The sequence below is a fragment of the Mesoplodon densirostris genome, chromosome 3 (genome assembly GCF_025265405.1).
Source record: "Mesoplodon densirostris isolate mMesDen1 chromosome 3, mMesDen1 primary haplotype, whole genome shotgun sequence".
Taxonomy (NCBI): Eukaryota; Metazoa; Chordata; class Mammalia; order Artiodactyla; family Ziphiidae; genus Mesoplodon; species Mesoplodon densirostris.
In genome coordinates, this window is record NC_082663.1 from 152,806,339 (window position 1) to 152,826,243 (window position 19,905).

At 61.9% G+C, this 19,905-nt stretch overlaps 1 protein-coding gene across 1 annotated transcript; it reads right to left on the minus strand.

Moving 5' to 3' along the window:
• Positions 1-1,043: 1,043 nt before the first annotated feature.
• On the minus strand, positions 1,044-18,405 carry ABCA7 (ATP binding cassette subfamily A member 7). Its single transcript, XM_060094509.1, is given in 55 exon segments — positions 1,044-1,196; positions 1,292-1,374; positions 1,377-1,519; positions 1,990-2,105; positions 2,161-2,179; positions 2,425-2,479; positions 2,542-2,701; positions 3,267-3,325; positions 3,328-3,407; positions 3,635-3,741; positions 5,032-5,094; positions 5,150-5,270; positions 5,342-5,395; positions 5,397-5,469; positions 6,427-6,550; positions 6,643-6,785; positions 7,072-7,186; positions 7,331-7,517; positions 7,884-8,054; positions 8,140-8,316; positions 8,430-8,464; positions 8,696-8,876; positions 8,878-8,945; positions 9,157-9,256; positions 9,339-9,463; positions 9,688-9,842; positions 9,919-10,023; positions 10,237-10,285; positions 10,540-10,731; positions 11,033-11,131; positions 11,221-11,405; positions 11,811-11,948; positions 12,122-12,276; positions 12,377-12,401; positions 12,404-12,507; positions 12,872-13,031; positions 13,262-13,272; positions 13,274-13,367; positions 13,651-13,849; positions 13,945-14,166; positions 14,306-14,453; positions 14,455-14,526; positions 14,880-15,056; positions 15,346-15,563; positions 15,705-15,893; positions 16,054-16,170; positions 16,437-16,528; positions 16,531-16,725; positions 16,728-16,824; positions 17,054-17,152; positions 17,436-17,512; positions 17,665-17,783; positions 17,857-17,992; positions 18,160-18,253; positions 18,340-18,405. Coding segments are annotated over 55 exon segments (6,501 nt in total).
• Between the last annotated feature and the right edge of the window lie 1,500 nt (positions 18,406-19,905).

The following is a 19,905-nucleotide window of genomic DNA, read 5'->3' on the forward strand; positions in this document are numbered from 1 at the left end:
CTGGGCATAGTGGGTCTCCTCCCCTCAGCCCAGCTCCCGCCCCTCACCCCCCATTCTACATTCCAGGGACATGCACCGACCATGACCACGGGACAGTTGGCCAGCATCAGGGCTGCTAACGCTCCTGAGGCCACCACGCCGCCTCCTCCCTTCCCTGGTGGGGCCCCCCGATCTGGAGCCCTGGCGGTGTGTACAGCTTCCTGCCCCCTCCCCCCATGACCAGCTCTTCTCTTCGAGCCCCCCAATCTGAGCCTTCTCCCCTCCCCAGATCTTCCTCCCCGCTACTTCCAGAGTCCCAATACTGGCCCCCACTGACCTCAGGTGTGATCTCTGGGCACGGGGCATGCAGGCCACGGCGCCTCATGGCAAACCTGACTCCCCAGGCCCAAGTCCATCCACAGACCCTGCCGAGAAGCCCTTTAAGGAACCTCTGTCCACCACTCATTGCTCTGGAAACCAGGAGCAGGGGGTGAGGGCCGGCTGGTGGGCTGGCTGGCTGGTGGGCTTCTGACCTGGTCGGGAAGCCTAAAGTCCGGGCCACCCCTGCTGGGTTCCTCCAGCTGCCCCAGACATTCCTGAGCCCTAACCGCATGCCCATTTCACGACCAGCCACTCACAGGTACCGCCCTCAGGCGCCAGAACCACGTGGGCACTTAGGGGCCCCAGGACCATTGTCCAGGCTCTTATGAAGGGCAAACCTGCAGGGAGACATGCCCCAGCACACCACAGAGGACTTCAGAGCTGGGAGTCCAGTCGGCTGCAGCTGGGCTCTCATCTGCCCCCTAGATATTGCACCTGTGTCCACAAACTAACTCCTGCACACACTTGGGTGCCAGGCCCGGTATCCAGACATGGAGAGCCATTTTTGGACAAGCATGCAGCCTGACGCATGGACACACGTGCGTAGGGCTTCACACCACGACTTCTCTTTATTCCCTCCAGGGCAGCAACCCCTCAGGGAGTCTGGGTCCCGGCTCCAGCCCCTCTGACCTGCCTTGGTCACTCCCAGGGCCTCCCACCAGCTCCACGGAGGAGAGGGAGACTCAGAGCACCGTCTCGGCCATGCTGTGGTCCTCGAGGAACTGGGTGGTGAGTTTGGGGGTCTGTGGGCCTGGCACAGGGTCCACCCCCACTCCTGCCTACTGATCGTCCTCCTCCTTCCCCTGGTCCTTGGAGGAGTACAAGGATACTTAGTGCTAGGCAGCCCAAGGAAACAGGAGGGGAGGTCAGCTGGAGGGTCTGGCCCCCAGCCCCACCTTTACCACCAGCCCTGTCCTGGTGCTGCAGTCACTTCCTCCAGCGTGGTCTGGCTCACAGAGAAGTCCTCCACACCGTGCTCTGCGCCACGTGCCGCCAGCTCTCCAAAGCGCCGCGCCCTCCCAGAGGCAGCTGGAAGCACAGGCGGCCACTGTGCACCTCCCGCAGCTCGGCCCCCAGGAACGTGGCTGCCACGAAGGCTGCCGCCGACTCGGACTGGGACACGGGCACCCACAGGGTCAGCGTGTGGCCAGCCCCGAACCTAGGGTGGGGTGGGGTGGGGTGGGGTGGGGTGGGGTGGAGTCCCACAGCCCGCTGTTCCTTAAGACCCACCCACACCACCCTCCAGCTCTCTCCTAACCCCACCCCTATACCTGGCTCCTCTTGACCCCCTGCCCAACACACCTGACCCCAACCCCTGCTCATCCTCACCCCCCCCCCGCTACGTGCTCATCCCTTCTCTAACCCTGCTTCTCCCAGGCCCCACCCACGCAATGCCACACCCCAGTCCAATCTCTGGGCCACGCCCACTTGCAGACCTTCTTGTGTCCCCGCCCATGGACCCACCCTCAGCCATCAGACCTCATCACCCCTCTCATCCTGGACAGTCCATGATCCTTGTCTCTTCCCCGCTGAGAGCCAACTTGGCCCGGCTTGATCTCCCCTCCGGCCCCACCTACACCCCCACCTGGATCTGCCCGCACCCAGGCCTTGAAGCCTCACCCCACTCACCGGCCCTGGAGATGCTGCGTGCTGCCCAGGCAGTGGAACCGCCCGTTCACCATGATGGCCAGGCGCATGCAGAGCGCCTCACACTCCTCCATGCTGTGGGAGCCCGGAGCCGCGAGCTCTGGCCAGGCCTGGACGGGCGGTGCTGGGCACTGGGCTGCTCCTGCTGGGGACCCTCCAGCTCTGGACCACCCTGTGCTCTGAACACTTCCTGTCAGGCCCAGACTGCTCTGTTCCCTGGACCGGCTACCACCTCCGTGTGTTCTCCCACTCAGGCCTGGCATCCTCCCCCAAGGGAGAACCACCCCATCCCCTGCAGCCCTGTGCTCTGAAAGCCTCTAGCTCAGGCCTGGTCCACCTTTCTCCCCAGGCTGGAGCACCTGGACCCGCAGACCCAGGCGTCCGGTTTGGGGCCCACCTGTGTGAGGTGGGCGCCACGGCCGGAGGCTGATCCAGAGGAAACGCTGTGCGCCGGGGTCCATGCCAGTGGTGGCTCGTCCTGGGAGCGGGGAGATGCTTAAACGTGGCCCCACCCCACCCCTACTCTGCGCACACGCCCCCCGCCCTCCCCCTCACATACCAAAAGGACCACAGCTAGATCCTCCGCCAGAGCCACGGCTGTCGCCCGTTTCCGCTTGTTGCCACGGCTGTAGGTGCCCGCGGGCCTGTCCGCATACTGAGGGAGGCCCAGGCACCCCAGGCCCGAGCTTGCTGTCTGTGGCAGGACGAAGTGGGAGGAGGAGAGTGAGCATGTGGGGGGGGGCCGGGTCAGAGTAGGGGGACCAGAGTGAGCAGGGGGGCCAGGATAGTGGGGGTCAGAGAATGGGGGGCCAGATTGAGGAGGAGGGCCAGAATGAGGGGGGGCAGAGTGAGCATGGGGGAGCAGGGTGAGTGGGAGGGGCTAGGGCGAGGAAAGGGGTGGAAGGTAACTAAAGGGGGGGGCCAGAGTGAGTACAGGGGCGGGGCCAGAGTAAGGGAGAGGCAGGACCTGGCCCAAGGCAGGAAGCCACCAGGAAGCCCTAAGCAGGACATGAGTAGGCGGGGCCATAGCCAGAAGGGTCAAGGAGGGAAGGGGCATGTCCCTAAGCAGGGAGGACAGTGGGAAAGGGAGGTAGACCCAAGTGAGTATGTAGGAGCTGGGGGAGGGCAGGGGCGGGGCCAGAGGACCAAGCGTGGGTGGACCTGGACTCAGGGTGTGGCCAAGGAGCACCAAGGTAGGCTGCGGTCCAGGGGCGGGATTGGGGTCGGAGACCGCAGGGGTTGGTTGTGGGGAGTGTCACCTGGGCAACCTGGGCCTCGGGGACACCGCGCAGGCATGCCAACAGCTCCAGGTGCTTGCAGCGGTCAGCAGCTCGAAGATGGCATCCGACTGAGGGCAGTAGCCCGTGCGGCAGTGTGCTGCGGCCGGTTCCTGGGCCACACTGGGGATGGGGAACAGAGAACTCCAGGAACTAGCTGGGCCCCGGCCATGCTGGGGGCAAGCAGGGGTCTCAGGGCCCGCCCACCCACCCACCCTAGTAAGGGACAGAAGGTGTCTCAGGGCCAGGTCCACCTGGCAGGGGTGTGGGGGTCAGGGACTCAAGCCCCACCCGGTCCGTGCATGCAAAGGCGGGGGGTGGGGAGGAATAAGGGCTCCAGAGCCCCTCACCTGTGGCCTGCCAGCACCACCTCGCCCCCGCTGGGCACCGTGTCCCCAGTCACCATGTGAAACGTGGACGTTTTCCCCGCTCCATTCACGCCCAGCAGCCCGAAACACTACGGGTACACCCAGAGATGGTACTCACAGAGGCCTGGACACTTGTCCCAGCATCTCTGATTTCTGGGGGTGGGTTACTCAGTTTCCACCTGGAGGGCTGTGGACAAGGGGACCCCTGGCGCAGATACTGGGGTGTGTAGGTAGGCATAAAGCTGTCACATAGCAGGAATTCTGGTTGGCACATAGCATGTGTTTAATCAATCCTGGCACGCAGTAGGTATCCTATAAAGGTCACACACAGCCAGTGCTCCATAAATATCGAGGCAGGAGATTTCAGAATATTTCCTGCCATGCAGTGGGTACCTGATGGCAATGGCACCTGGTGAGAATTCATGCTGGGTGCGCACTCAGCCCAACGTGGAGAGGTTGGCTGCACACAGTAGGCACTTGCTAAAGAGTGACTACAACACTAACACACCACACATGTGCACAGGTATGTGCCAGCCCCTAGGAGGTGGCCAGTAAACGGCCCACAGCAGAAAAGTTTGCACAAAGCAATTGCTTGAATGTGAACTGGTACAAAGCAGGTGCCTACTAAATATTCGTTGTTAGCAAGTACTTGATACATATATAGTAGGGGCTCAATAAATGCTGTTGGTTTGATAAAAGTTGATCATCACAAAGGTTACATTCAATACACTTTTGGTACACACAAGGGGGGCTCAGTAATGCTTTAGTGTATACAACTGGTACTCAATAAGTGCTAGCACATAGTAGGTACTTGATTAAGGTAGCAAGCACATGTATGGGAGCCCAATAGATGCTCAATAATAAATCTGTCCTTACTAGGATCTTATTAATACCTTATTGCACACAGTAGGGATCAATAAATGTAAGCATGCAGTAGATGCTTAATGAGATTTGTTGGCTCAAAATAGGACTTCAAATATTGGCAGACAGTAGGTACTCAATAGAAGTGCACAGTAGGTGCTCAATAAAGGGCAACAGGCTCACAGTAGGTGTTCAGTAGAAGGAGGTAGGCACACAGTAAAGAGCACTGGGTGGGGCCTCCCTGGTGGCGCAGTGGTTGAGAGTCCGCCTGCCGATGCAGGGGATACGGGTTCGTGCCCCGGTCTGGGAGGATCCCATATGCCGCGGAGCGGCTGGGCCCGTGAGCCATGGCCGCTGGGCCTGCGCATCCGGAGCCTGTGCTCCGCAACGGGAGAGGCCACAACAGTGAGAGGCCCGCATACCGCAAAAAAAAAAAAAAAAAAAAAAAAAAAAAAAGCACTGGGTGCACAGTAGGGCAGCCTCTCACCCCTGCACCAGGACCTCCACCCTGGACTTACCTCAACAGGGGGAATCCCCAGACACAGGCGGTCGACAGCCGGTGTCTTCTGCCCAGGGTACACCTGGGAGGGATGCAGGTCCATGAGAAAGGTAGGTGGGCCAGCACTCTGCACCCACCTTGGTCAGGTCCCTCAGCACCAACACGTCCCCCTGGGTGGCTCCTTGCACCACCCGTCCCTGCTCACGGGCCACATCCTCATCCTCCTCTCCCAGGGCGGGCAGCAGCCTCAGCTTGGGTCTGAGGACAGAGACATGAGTGGGCCCAAAGCCAGATCCCAGCCCCTACCACCCTCCGTGGTCCCCACTGACTGTGGCAGGAGGCAGTTGTGGTGCTGCAGCAGGAGTGTAAAGAGGAGGAAGGTGGCCCCGTATCAACACGGCCAAGAGGTGCTTGCCGACCACCTCCTGGCGCAGGGGTGACTGGAACTGCCCATCTCCTGTGAGGACATGAAGGAGGGATTGGGTCATTTTAGGGGTTTGGTTTTTGGGCCTCTCCCCATTCAGGTCACCTTGGGTTCTTTTTTTTTTTTTTTTTTTTTTTTTTCGGTATGCGGGCCTCTCACTGTTGTGGCCTCTCCCTGTTGCGGAGCACAGGCTCCGGACGCGCAGGCTCAGCGGCCATGGCTCACGGGCCCAGCCGCTCCGCGGCATATGGGATCCTCCCAGACCGGGGCACGAACCCGTATCCCCTGCATCGGCAGGCGGACTCTCAACCACTGCGCCACCAGGGAGGCCCCACCTTGGGTTCTTAAGGGAAAGGATCAAGCTGAATAGGCCACTCAACTGGGGTCTAATTGGCATGGAAAACAGCGGCATCGGGGCTTCCCTGGTGGCGCAGTGGTTAAGAATCCGCCTGCCTATGCAGACGACATGGGTTCGAGCCCTAGTCAGGGAAGATCCCACATGCCGCAGAGCAATGAGGCCCATGTGCCACAACTACTGAGCCTGCGCTCTGGAGCCCATGAGTCACAACGGCTGAGCCCGTGCGCCTAGAGCCCATGCTCCGCAACAAGAGAAGCCACCGCAGTGAGAAGCCTGAGCACCGCAACAAAGAGTAGCCCCCACTCGCCGCAACTAGAGAAAGCCCTCGCACAGCAACAAAGACCCAACACAGCCAATAAATAAATTAATTAATCTATTTCAAAATATATATAAGAAAAAAAGAAAACGAAATCAGCGGTATCAGCACCTCCCTTATTTAGGGCCTTAGACCTCTTATGATGTGACCAAGTGGAATTAGATTTTATGGCTGGTTTGCTGCATGTCTAACTTGACCCTCCAGCCCTTGGGGGCCACCTAAGACCTCCAGGTCTCCTCCTGGGGGCTACTGTTTGTCCCCACCCTGTAGAATTGACTCTCGTCTGGCACTTCCCCACCTGGAGGGAAGTTCTCACCCAAGCGCTCAAAAGCGTCAGCCATGGCCTGTTTCCTCACCATGTCGATCAGCCCCCAGCCCAGGCAGAAGTGAGGAAAGATAAGGAAGACCTGTTTCAGGATCCGGCTCACCTCCTATAACTTCTACTCAGGGGCAGGAAGAAGGAGGTGGGTAAGGGGCTGAAGCCGATGCCCAGTCCAACCCCAGCCTGAGGCCCAGCCTTGTCGGGTCCCACCTGATCAGAGAAGAGCTCGAGCACAAAGGTGGCCATGCTGCCGTTAATGCCGATAGAGAGATTGATGCAGGTGAGCACCACGTAGGCCATGCTGGGCATGGAGAAGGAGGAGGCTGGGTACATGAGCGGTGTGATTCACCAGCTGAGGGGTAACAGGAGCCACTGTTACTGCCAGACAGGAGCTGAGCAGCCCTTTAAGGAATACAGATCTCCCTTCCTAATTCTGTGTTGTAGGCCTCTATAACGTGGATCAGGCCAAGATGAGCTTTTAAGGTCTCCTCGGCACACCACTGAATTAGATCACACTTGGGGTCACTTCAGAGCTCCATACACTCTCCTTCGGAGCTGCTACAGAGCCCCATCTCCCTCAACAGTGTTGGTGGTGGTGGGGACAGTAAGAACAAGCCCTGAAGGGCTAGGGGCCTCATTCATACAGTAGTGGCAACAGCAGGAGGGCAGGCAGGTTGGCAGCGGCCACGTACGCCCTCTGCTGGAAGGCCAAAAAGATGAGCACCACAATGGACACTGGCACCAAGTAGTTACACTGCATTGGAGATGGCAGTTTCCCCCCTCAGTGTGCAGAGGTGGGAACTGGCACCCTCGGCACTGTGCCCCACCCTGACCTCCTCCCTGTGCTTTGGGTAGCAGGACATGAGGTCTCCCACAATCCCCAAGACTTCACTTGGGCCATCCTAGACAAGTCCCTGCCCAGAAAGGGCCAGAAGGGGCAGTGGCAAGTGGTGGCGGGGCCCCCACCCCTCCAGGCAGTCCCCACACCATGTCCCAGAGAAAGTTCAAGGGTGAAGCTGGCCGGGACAAAGGACATGGCGAAGACCACACAGATGGAGACAAGCATGTCCACTGAGGAGGCCATCCTGGGGGCGAGGGTACATGAGCTGTTCAGAGGGGAATTGTGCACATCACTGATGGGAAAGAGGTCCTCAGGGCTGGGCACAGATTGGGGAGATGGCCTGAGCCATTTCGGATCATTAGGCAGAGAGAGGTTTTCCAGGTCTCTAGTAGAATAAAAGTTGATGTGACGAGGATGTGCAGGCAGCTGGGGGAGACTGGAGCCCATGGAGCCTGATGATGTCCCATTACCCTGGCCTAGGGAGCGGAGAGGGGCAGTTCCTGTTCCCCATTTACACAGCAAGAGCATGGCAGGGTGTAAATCCAACTCCCACCGCCCCAAACAACAGAGAAACAGAGGCTGGGTGGATACACAGAGCTGGGGGACTCACAGCGCAGCCTCAGACAGCTGCTCCTTGGTGAGGTTCAGGGGGTGATTGAGTGTGGTGATGCTGTGGGCATGGCGGGCGGGGCTTGGCGGCAGGCAGGCACGTAGGAGAGTGTTGTTGGCTGGGTTGACAAAGGCCGCCACAGCATGCCAGCCCTTGTTGTTGAACCAGATCGGTGGTACGCTCAGGGCCAAGGGGTCAGCATGCTGGGGTCAGACCTACGCCCAGCAGCGCCAGCCCACCACTCCCAGTTCCCACCCTGAGGCCATCCTGAATGTCCAGACGAAGAGCCCATGCTGTGAGGTTGTTCAGGATGCAGCCGAGGGCCCCGCCCAGTTGGGGGCTCAGCAGTGCCCGCAGCTCCTCCACAGAGCAGCCCACCTCAAGCCCTGAGGGCAGGCCCGGGTCTCGGCCCCCCAGGGAGAAGCCCCCATATCTGTGAGGCAGGGGAGGAGGGGCAGCTGAGGGTCGGGGAGGATGGGGTGGCAGGTCCCCCAGCAGGCAGGCAGAGGGCACAGAAATGGAACCCAGGCAGGGGACACTCCTCACCTGACCTCGTTCACCCACTTCTTGGTCTTCAGGCCGTGAGAGAGACACAGACAGAAAGATGAGTGAGACAGAGACAGAGGGATGCTGGGGAGTTGAGTTGGGTGAGAAATAAAAAGGATGAGGCATGGAGCGCTCCCAGGAGGCCCCAGCCGGGAACCCCAGGCTGGACATCCCCCTCTCCCCAACCTCCCCAGGACCAGAACACTTCCTCCACCTGAGGACCCATGCTACGGCCGGGCACACCAAGTCCAGGGCAGTGCTCACCCTTGGCGCACCAGGCGTGGGTAGGTCTTGACTAGGAAGTCAGACAGGTTCCAGACTGTTAGGTTCTGGACTACTTTGCCCAAGCTGGTCAGTGCCTGGGGAGGCGGGGGGTTGCCGGCCACAGCAGGACAGTCGGGCAGCAGGCGGTGGGCACGAGGCTGGCTGCACTGGCAGGCAGGGGACAGACTCCGGAGTCCAGCTGCCGCTGGCCAAGACCTTAGCCACATCTGCAGCAACCTCGGGCACCGAGAACTGGCAGACGGCAGGCTATGTGCACTCAGGTGCCCTGCGGGGGTGGGTGCAGGGCTGGGGCACCCGGCTTCCAGGGCTCCTGGAATGTGGGGGCGCCCAGCTCCCAAGCAGGCATGGGGGATACCCGAGGCACCCTGAGGCCCACTGGCCAGAGCCCAGATAGGGAAACTAAGACCAGAGAGGAGAAAGGTCCAGGCTGGCAGGCCCTCACCTGTTGGAGTTATTTTTTCAGCTAAGTCTTCTCCAATCTGGCCTCTTCCAGCAGCGCCTCAAGCAGGCGGGCACGTTCAGGGTCCCCTGGGGCATCCTCACTGCACAAAGGGGGTGCAGGTCAGGGCTGTACCCACAGGCCCCTGGCGCTCCCACCACCAGGCCCCTCTCCTCTGCACCCACCTGAAGAAGGACACTTGGGCGCCGTACATGCTGGGACTGAGCTGCAGAGCCGGGTAGTATCCGAAAGGAGGCATGATGAGGCTGAACACTGGTGCCAAGCCCACGAAGAGGGCAGACAGCACAATCTGAAGGACCAGCCCAGCAGCTCCCCTCCCAGTCTACCCTCCAAGCTTGCCTTCACCCTTCCCTGATCCCATTCTAAAACAATCCATGGCTCCCCAGTGCTCCCAAAAAAAAGTGTTCAGAGTGGGGGATATACCTGGGGTTAGGCTGTTGAATTAGGTCACAGAGTGGAGAACAGGCACTCAGGGTCCCCCACACGCCCTTCCTGGTGCCCGGCCCCCCTCACCTGTGCAAACAGGCCACGGCGGCTGCAGCGGGCAAGCAGGAAGCGCTTGAGAAGCAAGGCCCGGAGCTGCTGGTGGGTCAGCGCCCAGCCTTGTACACGGCCTGTGGCGTCTGACCCAGAGCCCTCCAAGGCCTGTGTCTCGGGGGCAGATCCCGCTGTGAGGGATGGGAGGGTCAGTGCTCATGCCCTGGGGACCATGAGGGGCCACAGGTCCGGGTGGGGACAACTCACCCGGCCCCCCATTCTCCAGGGCTGACTCCTCTGGCAGAATCTGGAGCCTTGCAGTCGCGTCCAGATGAGCAATGCCTGAGCATGGGTGCTGCCTGGGCCTACCATCTGCAAAGTTACTGGTGTTGAGGTCAGGGTCACGGTTAGTGTTCAGCCTGGGGTCTGGGCTAACACCAAGGCTCACAATGGAGGAGTCAGGAATCAGGGGTGGAGGTCAGGGCTATGCCTTGGGCCACGTCAGCCAGGGATGGGGACTTAGTCTAAAGTCAGGTCCAACTCTGGGCCAGGGTGAGGGATCAGGACAGGGACCTGCGGCTGCACCCTCTGGGCCTGTGTCCACAGCACAGTCCTCCACCACCTTCAGGAAGATCTGGGGAGACAAAGCAGGGGGCTCAGAGCCTGGGGACACAGGAGGGATGGGAACTCGAGAGCCATCACCCCTCATACACTGGGGGTCCCCAGGCCTCCAGGAGGGCCCCTGAGTCTCCAGGCTTCTGTGTGTACCCTGCCTCCACCCTGGGACGCCCAGCTGTCAATAGGCAGACTCCTCTTCAGCCTTCCAAGCACCACCTCCTCCAGGCAGCCCTCCTCCCGGCACCCCCACACCTCCCCCAGGAGCCACACCTCCTCCAGGCTGGTGTTGGAGATTCCGAAGCCGGCCAGTCCCAGCTCCCCCAGCCGCTGGTCCAGTTTGCGGAAGAGTTCAGTGAAGCTACCGTCCAGGGCACCCTGGTAGGGTAGCGCCAGCACCAGCTCATGTGGCAGCTCTTTGACCAGCTGTGTCCCGGGCACGTGGCTCTGCACCAGGGCCAGCAGCTGGGCATGTCAGAGGCCCTGGAGGCGTGGGCAGTCCTGGCTCCTGCCCCGCCCCTCCTATCCCTGCCCCCCTGGAGAAGGGGCTTGGGTGACCCATGAGGGACCTGTCCCTGAGGGCAGAGGACATCAGGATTAGGTACCCAAGGGCAGGACTTGACCCGGGGTCAGAGCCAGAGTCCACCCAGGGTCGGAGTCCAGGAGTAGGTCTTTGTGTCGGCTCAGCCCGGGGTCAGGGGTCAAGTCCGGGGTTGTGAAGCTCTGTTGCCCTGAACCAAGCCACTGCCACCCAACAGACCCTCACTCTGGCTCTCCCACCCCGGCCCTCACCGGCAGTGCTGGCCTGGCTGCCTGTCTCCCTTTCCTGCCCAGGATCCATGCTATCCTTCAAGTCAGTGTCACCCTGCGGGCAGAGGGGCACCAACTGCCATGGCCATCAGGGCTGGCCAGAGCCTTGAGGGCCAGGGGTCGGAGATCAGCTCCAGCCCTCACCTTTTTGCTGGTAGCCAGGGCTGGGGGACCCTTCACCAGTGTCAGGTAGTATCCGGAGCCCAAATGATGCCACAGGAAGAGCGGGGAGCCACAGAAGCACAAGCGGCCGCCTGCCACCACTGCCACACAGTCTCCCAACAGCTCTGCCTCATCCAGGTGGTGGGTGGAGAGGACCAATGTGCGATCTGAGCATGGGACCCAACCAACTCATGCCATCAGGCTGCTGAAGCTATGGTCTCTGCCCCATGTGGTGAACTCCTACTCATCCCTCAAAACCCCACCCCCCCAAACCTCTTTGTCAGAAACACCTTCTGGCCTCTCAAGCAGAACCCAGGGGAACCTCAGGCCACCCCCAATTCTTTCTTTTTTTTTTTTTTTTTTTGCTGTACGCGGGCCTCTCACTGCTGTGGCCTCTCCCATTGCGGAGCACAGGCTCCGGACACACAGGCTCCGCGGCCATGGCTTGTGGGCCCAGCTGCTCCGCGGCATGTGGGATCTTCCGGGATCGGGGCACGAACCCGTGTCCCCTGCATCGGCAGGCGGACTCTCAACCACTGCGCCACCAGGGAAGCCCCACCCCCAATTCTTACCATCATGGTATTTGAGCAGCAGCTCCCGAATGCCTCGACAGGAAGCAGGGTCCACACCAGCTGTTGGCTCATCCAGGATAACGACTTGGGAGCGACCCACAAAGGCAACGGCCACTGAAAGCTTCCACTGAATCCCACCTGTGTTGGGACAGGGGTTGGGATCTCAGCAGGACCCACAGGCTTGGGCAGGGCTACCTCCCTTCTTCCTGCACCTCTCCCTACCCACCTGGACCTCGGTTCCTGTCTCCTCTGGCATCCCACCATCCTCAGGATAAAGCCCTAGCCCCCTCCCCATCCTCATCTCTGCAGACCCAGAGGCTCCTCCCCAGAGAGGTGGCGAGTCTGTGCATGCCGCTTAGGGACCAGCCCCACATCCTGCATCAGACGGTCCTGCTCGGGGCCCACAGCAGCTGCACTGAGACCCTTTAACCGCCCATAGAGCCAGACGTGCTCATCCACGGTCAGCCTGTGGCCATGGGCAAAAGACAGCGTGGCTACCACGGTGGGCAGGGGCCCAGAGAGCACCCAGCCCCCCACTGCCGTGCCCCAGGCCCACCAGAACGCACATGTCAAACAGCACACTGTACTGTGGCAGACTCCCAGGTGGAGCCGGATGGCTGCCATATTGGATCGGACATCGTGGCCCAGGACACAGGCGGAGCCAGCAGTGGGTGGGAAGAGGCCGCTCAGGATGGACCTGGGGGTGCAGGGATCGCAGAGCAGCTGCTCCTTCAGAGGGAGAAACTGAGGTTCCCAGAGGAGAGGCACCAGCACATATAGGGCACCTACTATGCGCCCAGAACGAAGGAGTATCATGTTCCCATTTTACAAGCGAGAGAAAATGAGGCTCAGAGAAAATACTTATCGCCTACCTATTGTGTATCCAAAGTGAGCTTGCAGGGGGGATCCAAAGTGAAATAGGGAGGGGGGTGTCCTGCCCTCACTGTACAGACAGGGACCTTCTGACCCCAGATGTCCTTCCCCCTGAACAGGTGTGCAAGCTGAGGCCCTGGGGGGCGGGGAGAGAGGAACTGGGGGGGAGGGGAGTGACGGCTGCTCACAGAGTGGTCGTCTTGCCAGTCCCATTGTGGCCCAGAAAGGCGGTGACGAGGCCCTGGTAGAAGTCCAGGCTGAGCCCGTGCAGGGCCGGCTGCGGGTTGCCAGTAAAGCTCCATATGGAGACCCCTGGAATCAGGCCAGGGGGTGCCTCTTCCACCAGCACTGGGGAAGAAGGGCAGACTCAGCTATGGGAGTCCCCGGGGTCCTGGGGGCCGTTCAAACTGGTCTGTGGAGTTGGGGACTTGTGGGGCAGGGGTCTGTAGGAGTTAGGGGAGCCTCAGGGGGCCTGGGGAACTGAGGTTGTCGAGGATTGGGATCCGCGGGAACCTGGGTTTTGGGGGGGCCTGGGGATCCAGACAGGGAAGTGGCTGCTAAGGTCTGCTGGGCCTCACCCTTGGGGTCCTGTGGGGCAGGGGGCAGGGCCCTTGGGGGTCTGAGGCCCAAACCAGTAGCTCCTCCGAAAGGAAAAGTTCCATGGTTCGGGGATCCTGTACTCACCTGTGGGGAGTGGTGCTCAGTTACCCCTTGAGTCCATTCCCCTGGAGTGTGCCGGCTGCTGGCCATACCCCTGGGATTAGGGCATCCAGGTAGGAAGTAATCCGGAAGCCCTGCCTGCCCGCCCCAGACCATCCCTCAAACACAGCCACCTGTGCGCATGTGCTCAGGTGCCAAGAATCCCTACCCTCTCACCTCGGGCGTCCAGACCCCTAAGCATCCCCCCATCCTGGGCCCCGCCCCTCAGCCCAGCCTCCCTTGCGCCTGTGCACCTCTTACGGCCCACCTGGGCACACGGTCTCCAGGTACCAAGTGGCGAGGCCGTAGAGCGCAGCGTCGTCGAGCAGCAGAAAACCCGAGACCTGGGCCAGGCTGAAGACATTGGCTGTAGGCCCAGTGCCCACGTTGTGCCACTGCATGCCCTTGCCCTACTCCTCCAGCAGTGCTAGGCTCTCGCAGCCGAAGGCCACGGGCAACAGAAGGCTCTGCGGGTTGGGGCAGGTAGGTAGGTAGGTGGGTGGAAAGCAAGGGCAGCTAAGCGTGCCTCGCACCCCCGCACCCCACCCGACCTGGCTCTCACCGCAGCCACACGGCCGCCCACGGGCAGTTGGTCCCGCCAGGCCACGCACAGCACGTAAGGCAGATAGAGCACGAAGGAGGCGAGGCCCCTGCAGGCGGCTGCCAGGTTGGCTCGGGAGAAGAAGGCGCTCAGCAAGAAGCTCTGGACCACGGTGGCCACCTTGAAAGGTGCCAAGAACGGAAAAGGCACCACCGCGTGGCTGTAGGGGAGAATGTCCCCGAGCTACAGGGAGGCAAAGGCAGCTGGAGGGAGCGCACGGATTAGCCCAGGGACGCGCAACCCGGCGAGGCGCCCCCTGCCTGTTACCCTCCCGCGTACACGCGCACCCGTTCTGGAGCCGGGAAGGCAGGGGTGCGCCCACCTTGAGCACCAGCACGAGCAACGCGGTGCTGAGAAGGAAGGGCCCGAGACAGCTGAGGAACCAGCCCAGCCAAAGCACAGCGCCACTGAGCCCCATGGCGCACATCGTGCAGCGCAGCCTCATCTCCTTCTCACGCACCACAGCCTTCAGTCAGCGCCACCGAGTAGATCCAGGCCAGCGTCAGGAAGAGCGGCAGTAACTGGCTCAGCACGCGCAGGAACCTGGGGCAGTGGGCAGCTGGGGTGGAGGCCGGAGACCCCGCGCTGCCCCCATCTGGCACGACGCTTCGCGCCCTGGGATCCCAAGGTGAGGCCAGCCGAGGATATTTGTCCTCCCTTATCATCAGACCCCTGATGGCGCCTCAGGGTTCCGGCTGTTAGGCCACGTTCTCCCAGCTCCCGGAGACCCCCGACCCTCAGGAATCCCTGCTCCTCCCGCTACAAGTCACAGGGAGTGGTCCCTCTAAACTGTTGTTCTCAGCTTTGACTACGTGAATATTCCAAACGGAACCCTGGCCGCACCCTGAGACCCGGGATCTGGCATCTGGGTGAATGAGTGAGGAGGGGGCGCTAACGCATCGTCCACGTAGCACGGGTAGGGCATCTGCTGCAGGTAGAGGCCAGCGCGGGGCGCGGCTCCAGTGAGCACGCGCACGGCTGCGCGCTCCAGCAGGTCCTGCAGGTACACGAAGCTACCCCACATGTAGCGCAAGTCCATCAGCGCGTCAGCAGCCGGACTGGGGTCCCAAAATCTGAGGGGAGTATGGGAGTGGCTGGGACCTGCCCATCACAACTTTAGCTCCGCCCTCACCTGCCTCCTCAATTAGCTCCACCTGCCAAGCGCTCTAATCTTATCCCAGAAGCCGAGGCGTTGAGCCGCGCCTACCAAGCCGTTGGCCGCGCCCCTCACACCATAGGCTCCGCCCACCGCAGGCCCCAATTGGTCTAAGGAGTCTTGGGCTCCACCTACCAAGGTCTATGGTAGGTGGGATGCTCCCTGGCATCCCCATTCCCTCGGCCCCGCCCCACAAGGCCCCCCACCTGTCCCTGATCGTATTGGTTCTTGTGACATCATCGATGTCCATGCGGATCTTGATACGCACATGGCCAGGGCCTGGGGACTGTGAGGAGTCCGGGAAGTCCTCGGGCCTCAGGAGGACAATGCCGACCCAGAAACGGTGCTCGGAGAGCAGCTCCAGGGCCCGCTCCACCAGGACAGCCTCTGAGGGCGCAGCCTCCAGCCTGTCCAGAGTCACGCCCTGCGGAGGGGCTTGGGCATGGGTCCGAGGTCCCAGGGTCCTCCTCTGGACCTGAGGGTGGAGCCGCGTTTCCTCCTAGGAGTCCCACAGCAGGGCTGCCCCTCCCCTCGGAGAGATTTCCCCAGGTGGGCGGCCCCTCACCTCCATCACATGGCCCAGTGTGCCCACCAGGTGTCCCACATCAGTATGGGCCTCCTACCAGCTGCAGCCACCACTTCAGGGGTTCAGAAAGGCACGAAGAGCCTTCCCCCGGTCCTGGCCTCCAGCGCCTGGCTGCCTTCTTCCTGTGACCTGCAGGAGCCTGTGGGGGGTGTCAGGGAAGATGGGAGTCTGTTTCGGGCATTCAGGGCCTGTCACCCCTCTTCCCATCCCTGAGGCCGGAGCTCACCGTGGATACCACTTCCCAGCTCCACACCCTTGCCCAGAAGGCCTGCCCTTTGCCCAAATCCTCAGCAGGGCATAACCCTGCTGCCCGGCGTCCTGGCCCCACCTGCAGCCGTGCGACACCGGCGCTGTCGTTCGCGAAGTTCAAGAGCGGGGCGCCCAGCAGCTCCCACACCTCCTGGATGCCCTTCAACAGCGCCAGTCCCTGGAAGGTTCGGTTCACCTGCAGGAGGCGGGCGCCGAGGTCTATGCCAGCCCTACCTGTTCACGAACTTTGCCTCCTCTGAGGACACCTGCCCACCCCTCCTGCTTCCCCGCCTCTGCTCCATCCTATGCCTCTGAGCGCTGCCTGCAACCTAGCAAACTCCTACCCCTTCTAGACCCTGCTTCCCGGACCCAGCCCAGGAGCAGCCTGTCTCCTGGTCAGGGCCCTCCCTCTGGCCTGGCTCTCCCCGCCCTGGTCTGAGGCCGGGACCTGGGACCTGGGACCTGGGACCCCTCCCACGGTCACCTGGGCCGTGAGCTGAACACTACTTTCCCCAGGACCAGCGGCTTCAGGCGCCTCCAGAGCCGGCGGGACGGGGGTGGGCGTCCAGGGCCCCCACCAGCTCAGTGCAGGTGGAGCCCTGCGCCCGCCCATGTCCTGGCCCCACCTCCCCGGCTGGGAAGCCGGCTCAGCCACTCAGGCTGTGGTGTGGCAGGGCCCACGCCAGCTCCTTCAGGTCACTGGCCTCGTACCAGGTGAGGGAGGGCCCGCCCGGCTTGCTGGGCCCCCGGCACTGCACAGGGCTTCTGCCACCGCCTCCAGGGGGCCACCTGGACCTTGGGGTCTCCACAGCAGCGCCCACAGCTCCACCAGGCTGGGCGGCGCCAGGAGCTGGAGACGGGTCACCAGAGGGCCCGGGCAGGCTTCCCTTCCACGTGGTCCCACCGCCAAGCCTTAACCAGGGCAGGGGACTCCGCCAAGAGCACCCTCTCCCTCTCGTTTTGCCCAAGTGCCCCCCAAAACCTACCGAGGATAGGTGCCTGGGGCTGCCCTATCACCTCCCCTTCCAGGCACCCCACCCAGTTTCCTGGCTGGGGTAGAGGCTGCGCGGGCCTCTTACCTCCTGGGCCAGGTCTTCTGCTGCTTCCACAAGGCTGTCTAAGGACTCCTGGGCCTGGCCCAGCATAAACACCAGGGATTCCTGGGGAGAAAGACGACAAGGTGACAACGACGTTCACTGCTGTCTCACTAGGGGTCCAGTACCTTGCCAAGTTCCCAGGGGGTCCATACTATCGTAGGCCCCATTTTACAAACAGGGAAACTGAGGGTGCTAAAGGCAAATGGGCTTGTTCAAGGTTTCAGGGCTTGAGTATAAGGAATATCATTCCGGGCACCAGGGGGGGCCCACGCAAAGGCCTGGAGGCTGGCCCACGAGAGGCAGGGCGGGACTCCGTGAGAACAGCGTCCTGGGCTCCAGCTGGCCTTGCCCTGCCCCACCTCACCCCTTGCAGCAGTGTCCTCAGCAGCTCAGTGGCCAGGGGCGGACCCTCCTTGGGCTGGTCACTCAGTCGAGGCCAGGCTGAGGGAGTAAAAGCACAGAAACCCAGGGTTAGGCAAAGCTTAAACCGAGACACGCCCCACCCCGTGCTTGTTTCACAGCCCAGCAAGTGGAGACAGGTGGATGCTCAGAGCCCGGCCCCGCCCTGCCTGCCACGAGCCCTGCTTTCTCACCTGCTCCACGTGCAGCCCTCAGCATGGGCATCAGCTGCCTCAGGCTAGCCAGCATCCTGTGGGCCCTGGGGCCCCCCAGGACAGTGCGGGCATCTGCCAGGAGCCGGGAGACCTTGGAGACAGAGAGGGCGGGAGGCGGTGGCTGGGCGGCCCTCCACCCACCCACACCCGGCCGCTCCCGGCTTACAGGGAGTCCTGAAGTTGCTGAGGACGCCAGGCTCCTCGGCAGGCATGGGCCGTGGTTAGTAGGTGTTGTTCACGTTGCAGATGAGGCCCTAGAGCCAAGGGACGGTACCCGCTGACGGCAGCGGCTTGTTGGGGAAATGGCCTGCGGGGACGCCGGACGTGCGTGGGCTTCTTGTCTGAGTCCCCAGTGTGACCACAGCCCCGGCGACAGAGTGCCCCGCCTGTGCTCCGCACTCTCACTGGGGCCCCTGTGCACAGGGTGACCACTGCTAACCCTAACCCCAAAGTGCTAGACGTTGGGAGGCTTACATTCATGCTGCTCAAGTTGGGGGTGGGAATGGCGTACGGCCACCAGGATGAAGAAGAGAAAGAGCGGCCACATCAGCTCCACCAAGAGCTGCATCTGCAGGGGCAGAACAGGCGGGGGGAGTGGGGGACCGTGGGGGGCGCCTGGGCCTCCCCTCCCTGGCCCACCCGACCGGACATTACCGGCTGCCTTCTGCGGTACAGGAAATTCTTCCAAAGCAGCAGCAGCAGCTGCGTCCAGAAGACCATGGTGGGAATGGACAGGAGACGGGACTGAGGGGTCAAGCTGAGGACGTACTGTGTGGCTGCGGCAACTCCGCGGGCAACTCCCTGTCCCTCTCTGAACATCATCAACTCTACATCGCGCACGGCTCCTGGAAGCTCTGCTTAGAGCCGAGCAAACAGTACGCGCTAATTAAAGGGGCTCCTGTCTCCAAGGGGGGGGCGGAGTAAGTAAGCCAATGGGAGCCCTGCCCGAATCCGTCCTCGCATCTGATTGGTTGCGGGGCCCAGGGCTGCAGCTGGGGGCCCAAAGGCGATAAATTAATACTGCAGGGGGTGGAGCCTAGGCTTAACTCTTTCCTCACCAGGCTCCACCCTAAGCCCCACTGGTGGAGCCTCCAGGTCCTGTCCCCCAGCCTCATCCCTAACCCGGGGAAGGATTCCCTTCCCCCCCCACCCCGCGCTCTTCTCCCATAATAGCAACGAGTATTTTACACGACTGGCTGGAAGAGGGGCCACCCCAGGCCCCCAGGGAGACAGGCAAGTTACCTAGCTGGAGGCAGGGCCCCAGCTCTGCCCTCCCCTCACGTAGTATTCTTCGGCTCAGAAGACCCACAAGATCCAGAAAATGAGTAAAGAGCAGGGGCGGCGCCTGGAACCAGCGATTCCTGATGCTGTCCCTTGCTTGTAACTGTCCAGCCTGGCCTACTTCATCATTGTACAGATGGGGAAACTGAGGCCGCCAGAGGGGCAGGGAGTGGACCCAGGACCCCTGACCCTCACTCCAGGACTCTCCTTTACAAGTGGGTCCTGCGGGGAAAAGCCTCTGTTTCTGTATTGGTAAAACGGGGCAGAGAGCTTAGCGGCGTACTAATGGGGAGAGGGGCTGCAGGTGTAGGTTGGTGAGTCTGATGCCCATACCTCCCCGTGGAGACTTAATGATCAATTCTGCCGCGCCCAACACTCCCTGGCAGGGAGTGAAGGTGAGTAAGAGTCTGGAGTCGGGCCTCACCCCTGATTTCTCACGGAATCTGCCTCCTTCCCACCCATCCGCACCCCCGCATCCTCGAGTCTCAGGGCCTTCCTTTCTCTCCGGGACACTCCCACCGTTCCAGCTCCCAGCTCTTGCCTCCTTCCCTCCGCCCGACAGCGGCTGGAGAGAGCGGATCCTTTAAGAGGAGCCCTCGGGGCTTCCCTGGTGGCGCAGTGGTTGAGAGTCCGCCTGCCTATGCAGGGGACACAGGTTCGTGCCCTGGTCCGGGAAGATACCACATGCCGCGGAGCGGCTGGGCCCGTGAGCCATGGCCACTGAGCCTGCGCGTCCGGAGCCTGCGCGTCCGGAGCCTGTGCTCCGCAACGGGAGAGGCCACAACAGTGAGAGGCCCGCGTACCGCCAAAAAAAAAAAGAAAGAGGAGCCCTAGCAGCCGGCGCGGTACCGCGGCAGCGACCTGTACCTGGCGTCCCGCGCCCCGGCCAGGCCCCGCCCCACCCGCTCCCATTGGCTTCCATACCCGCCACTCAGAGGC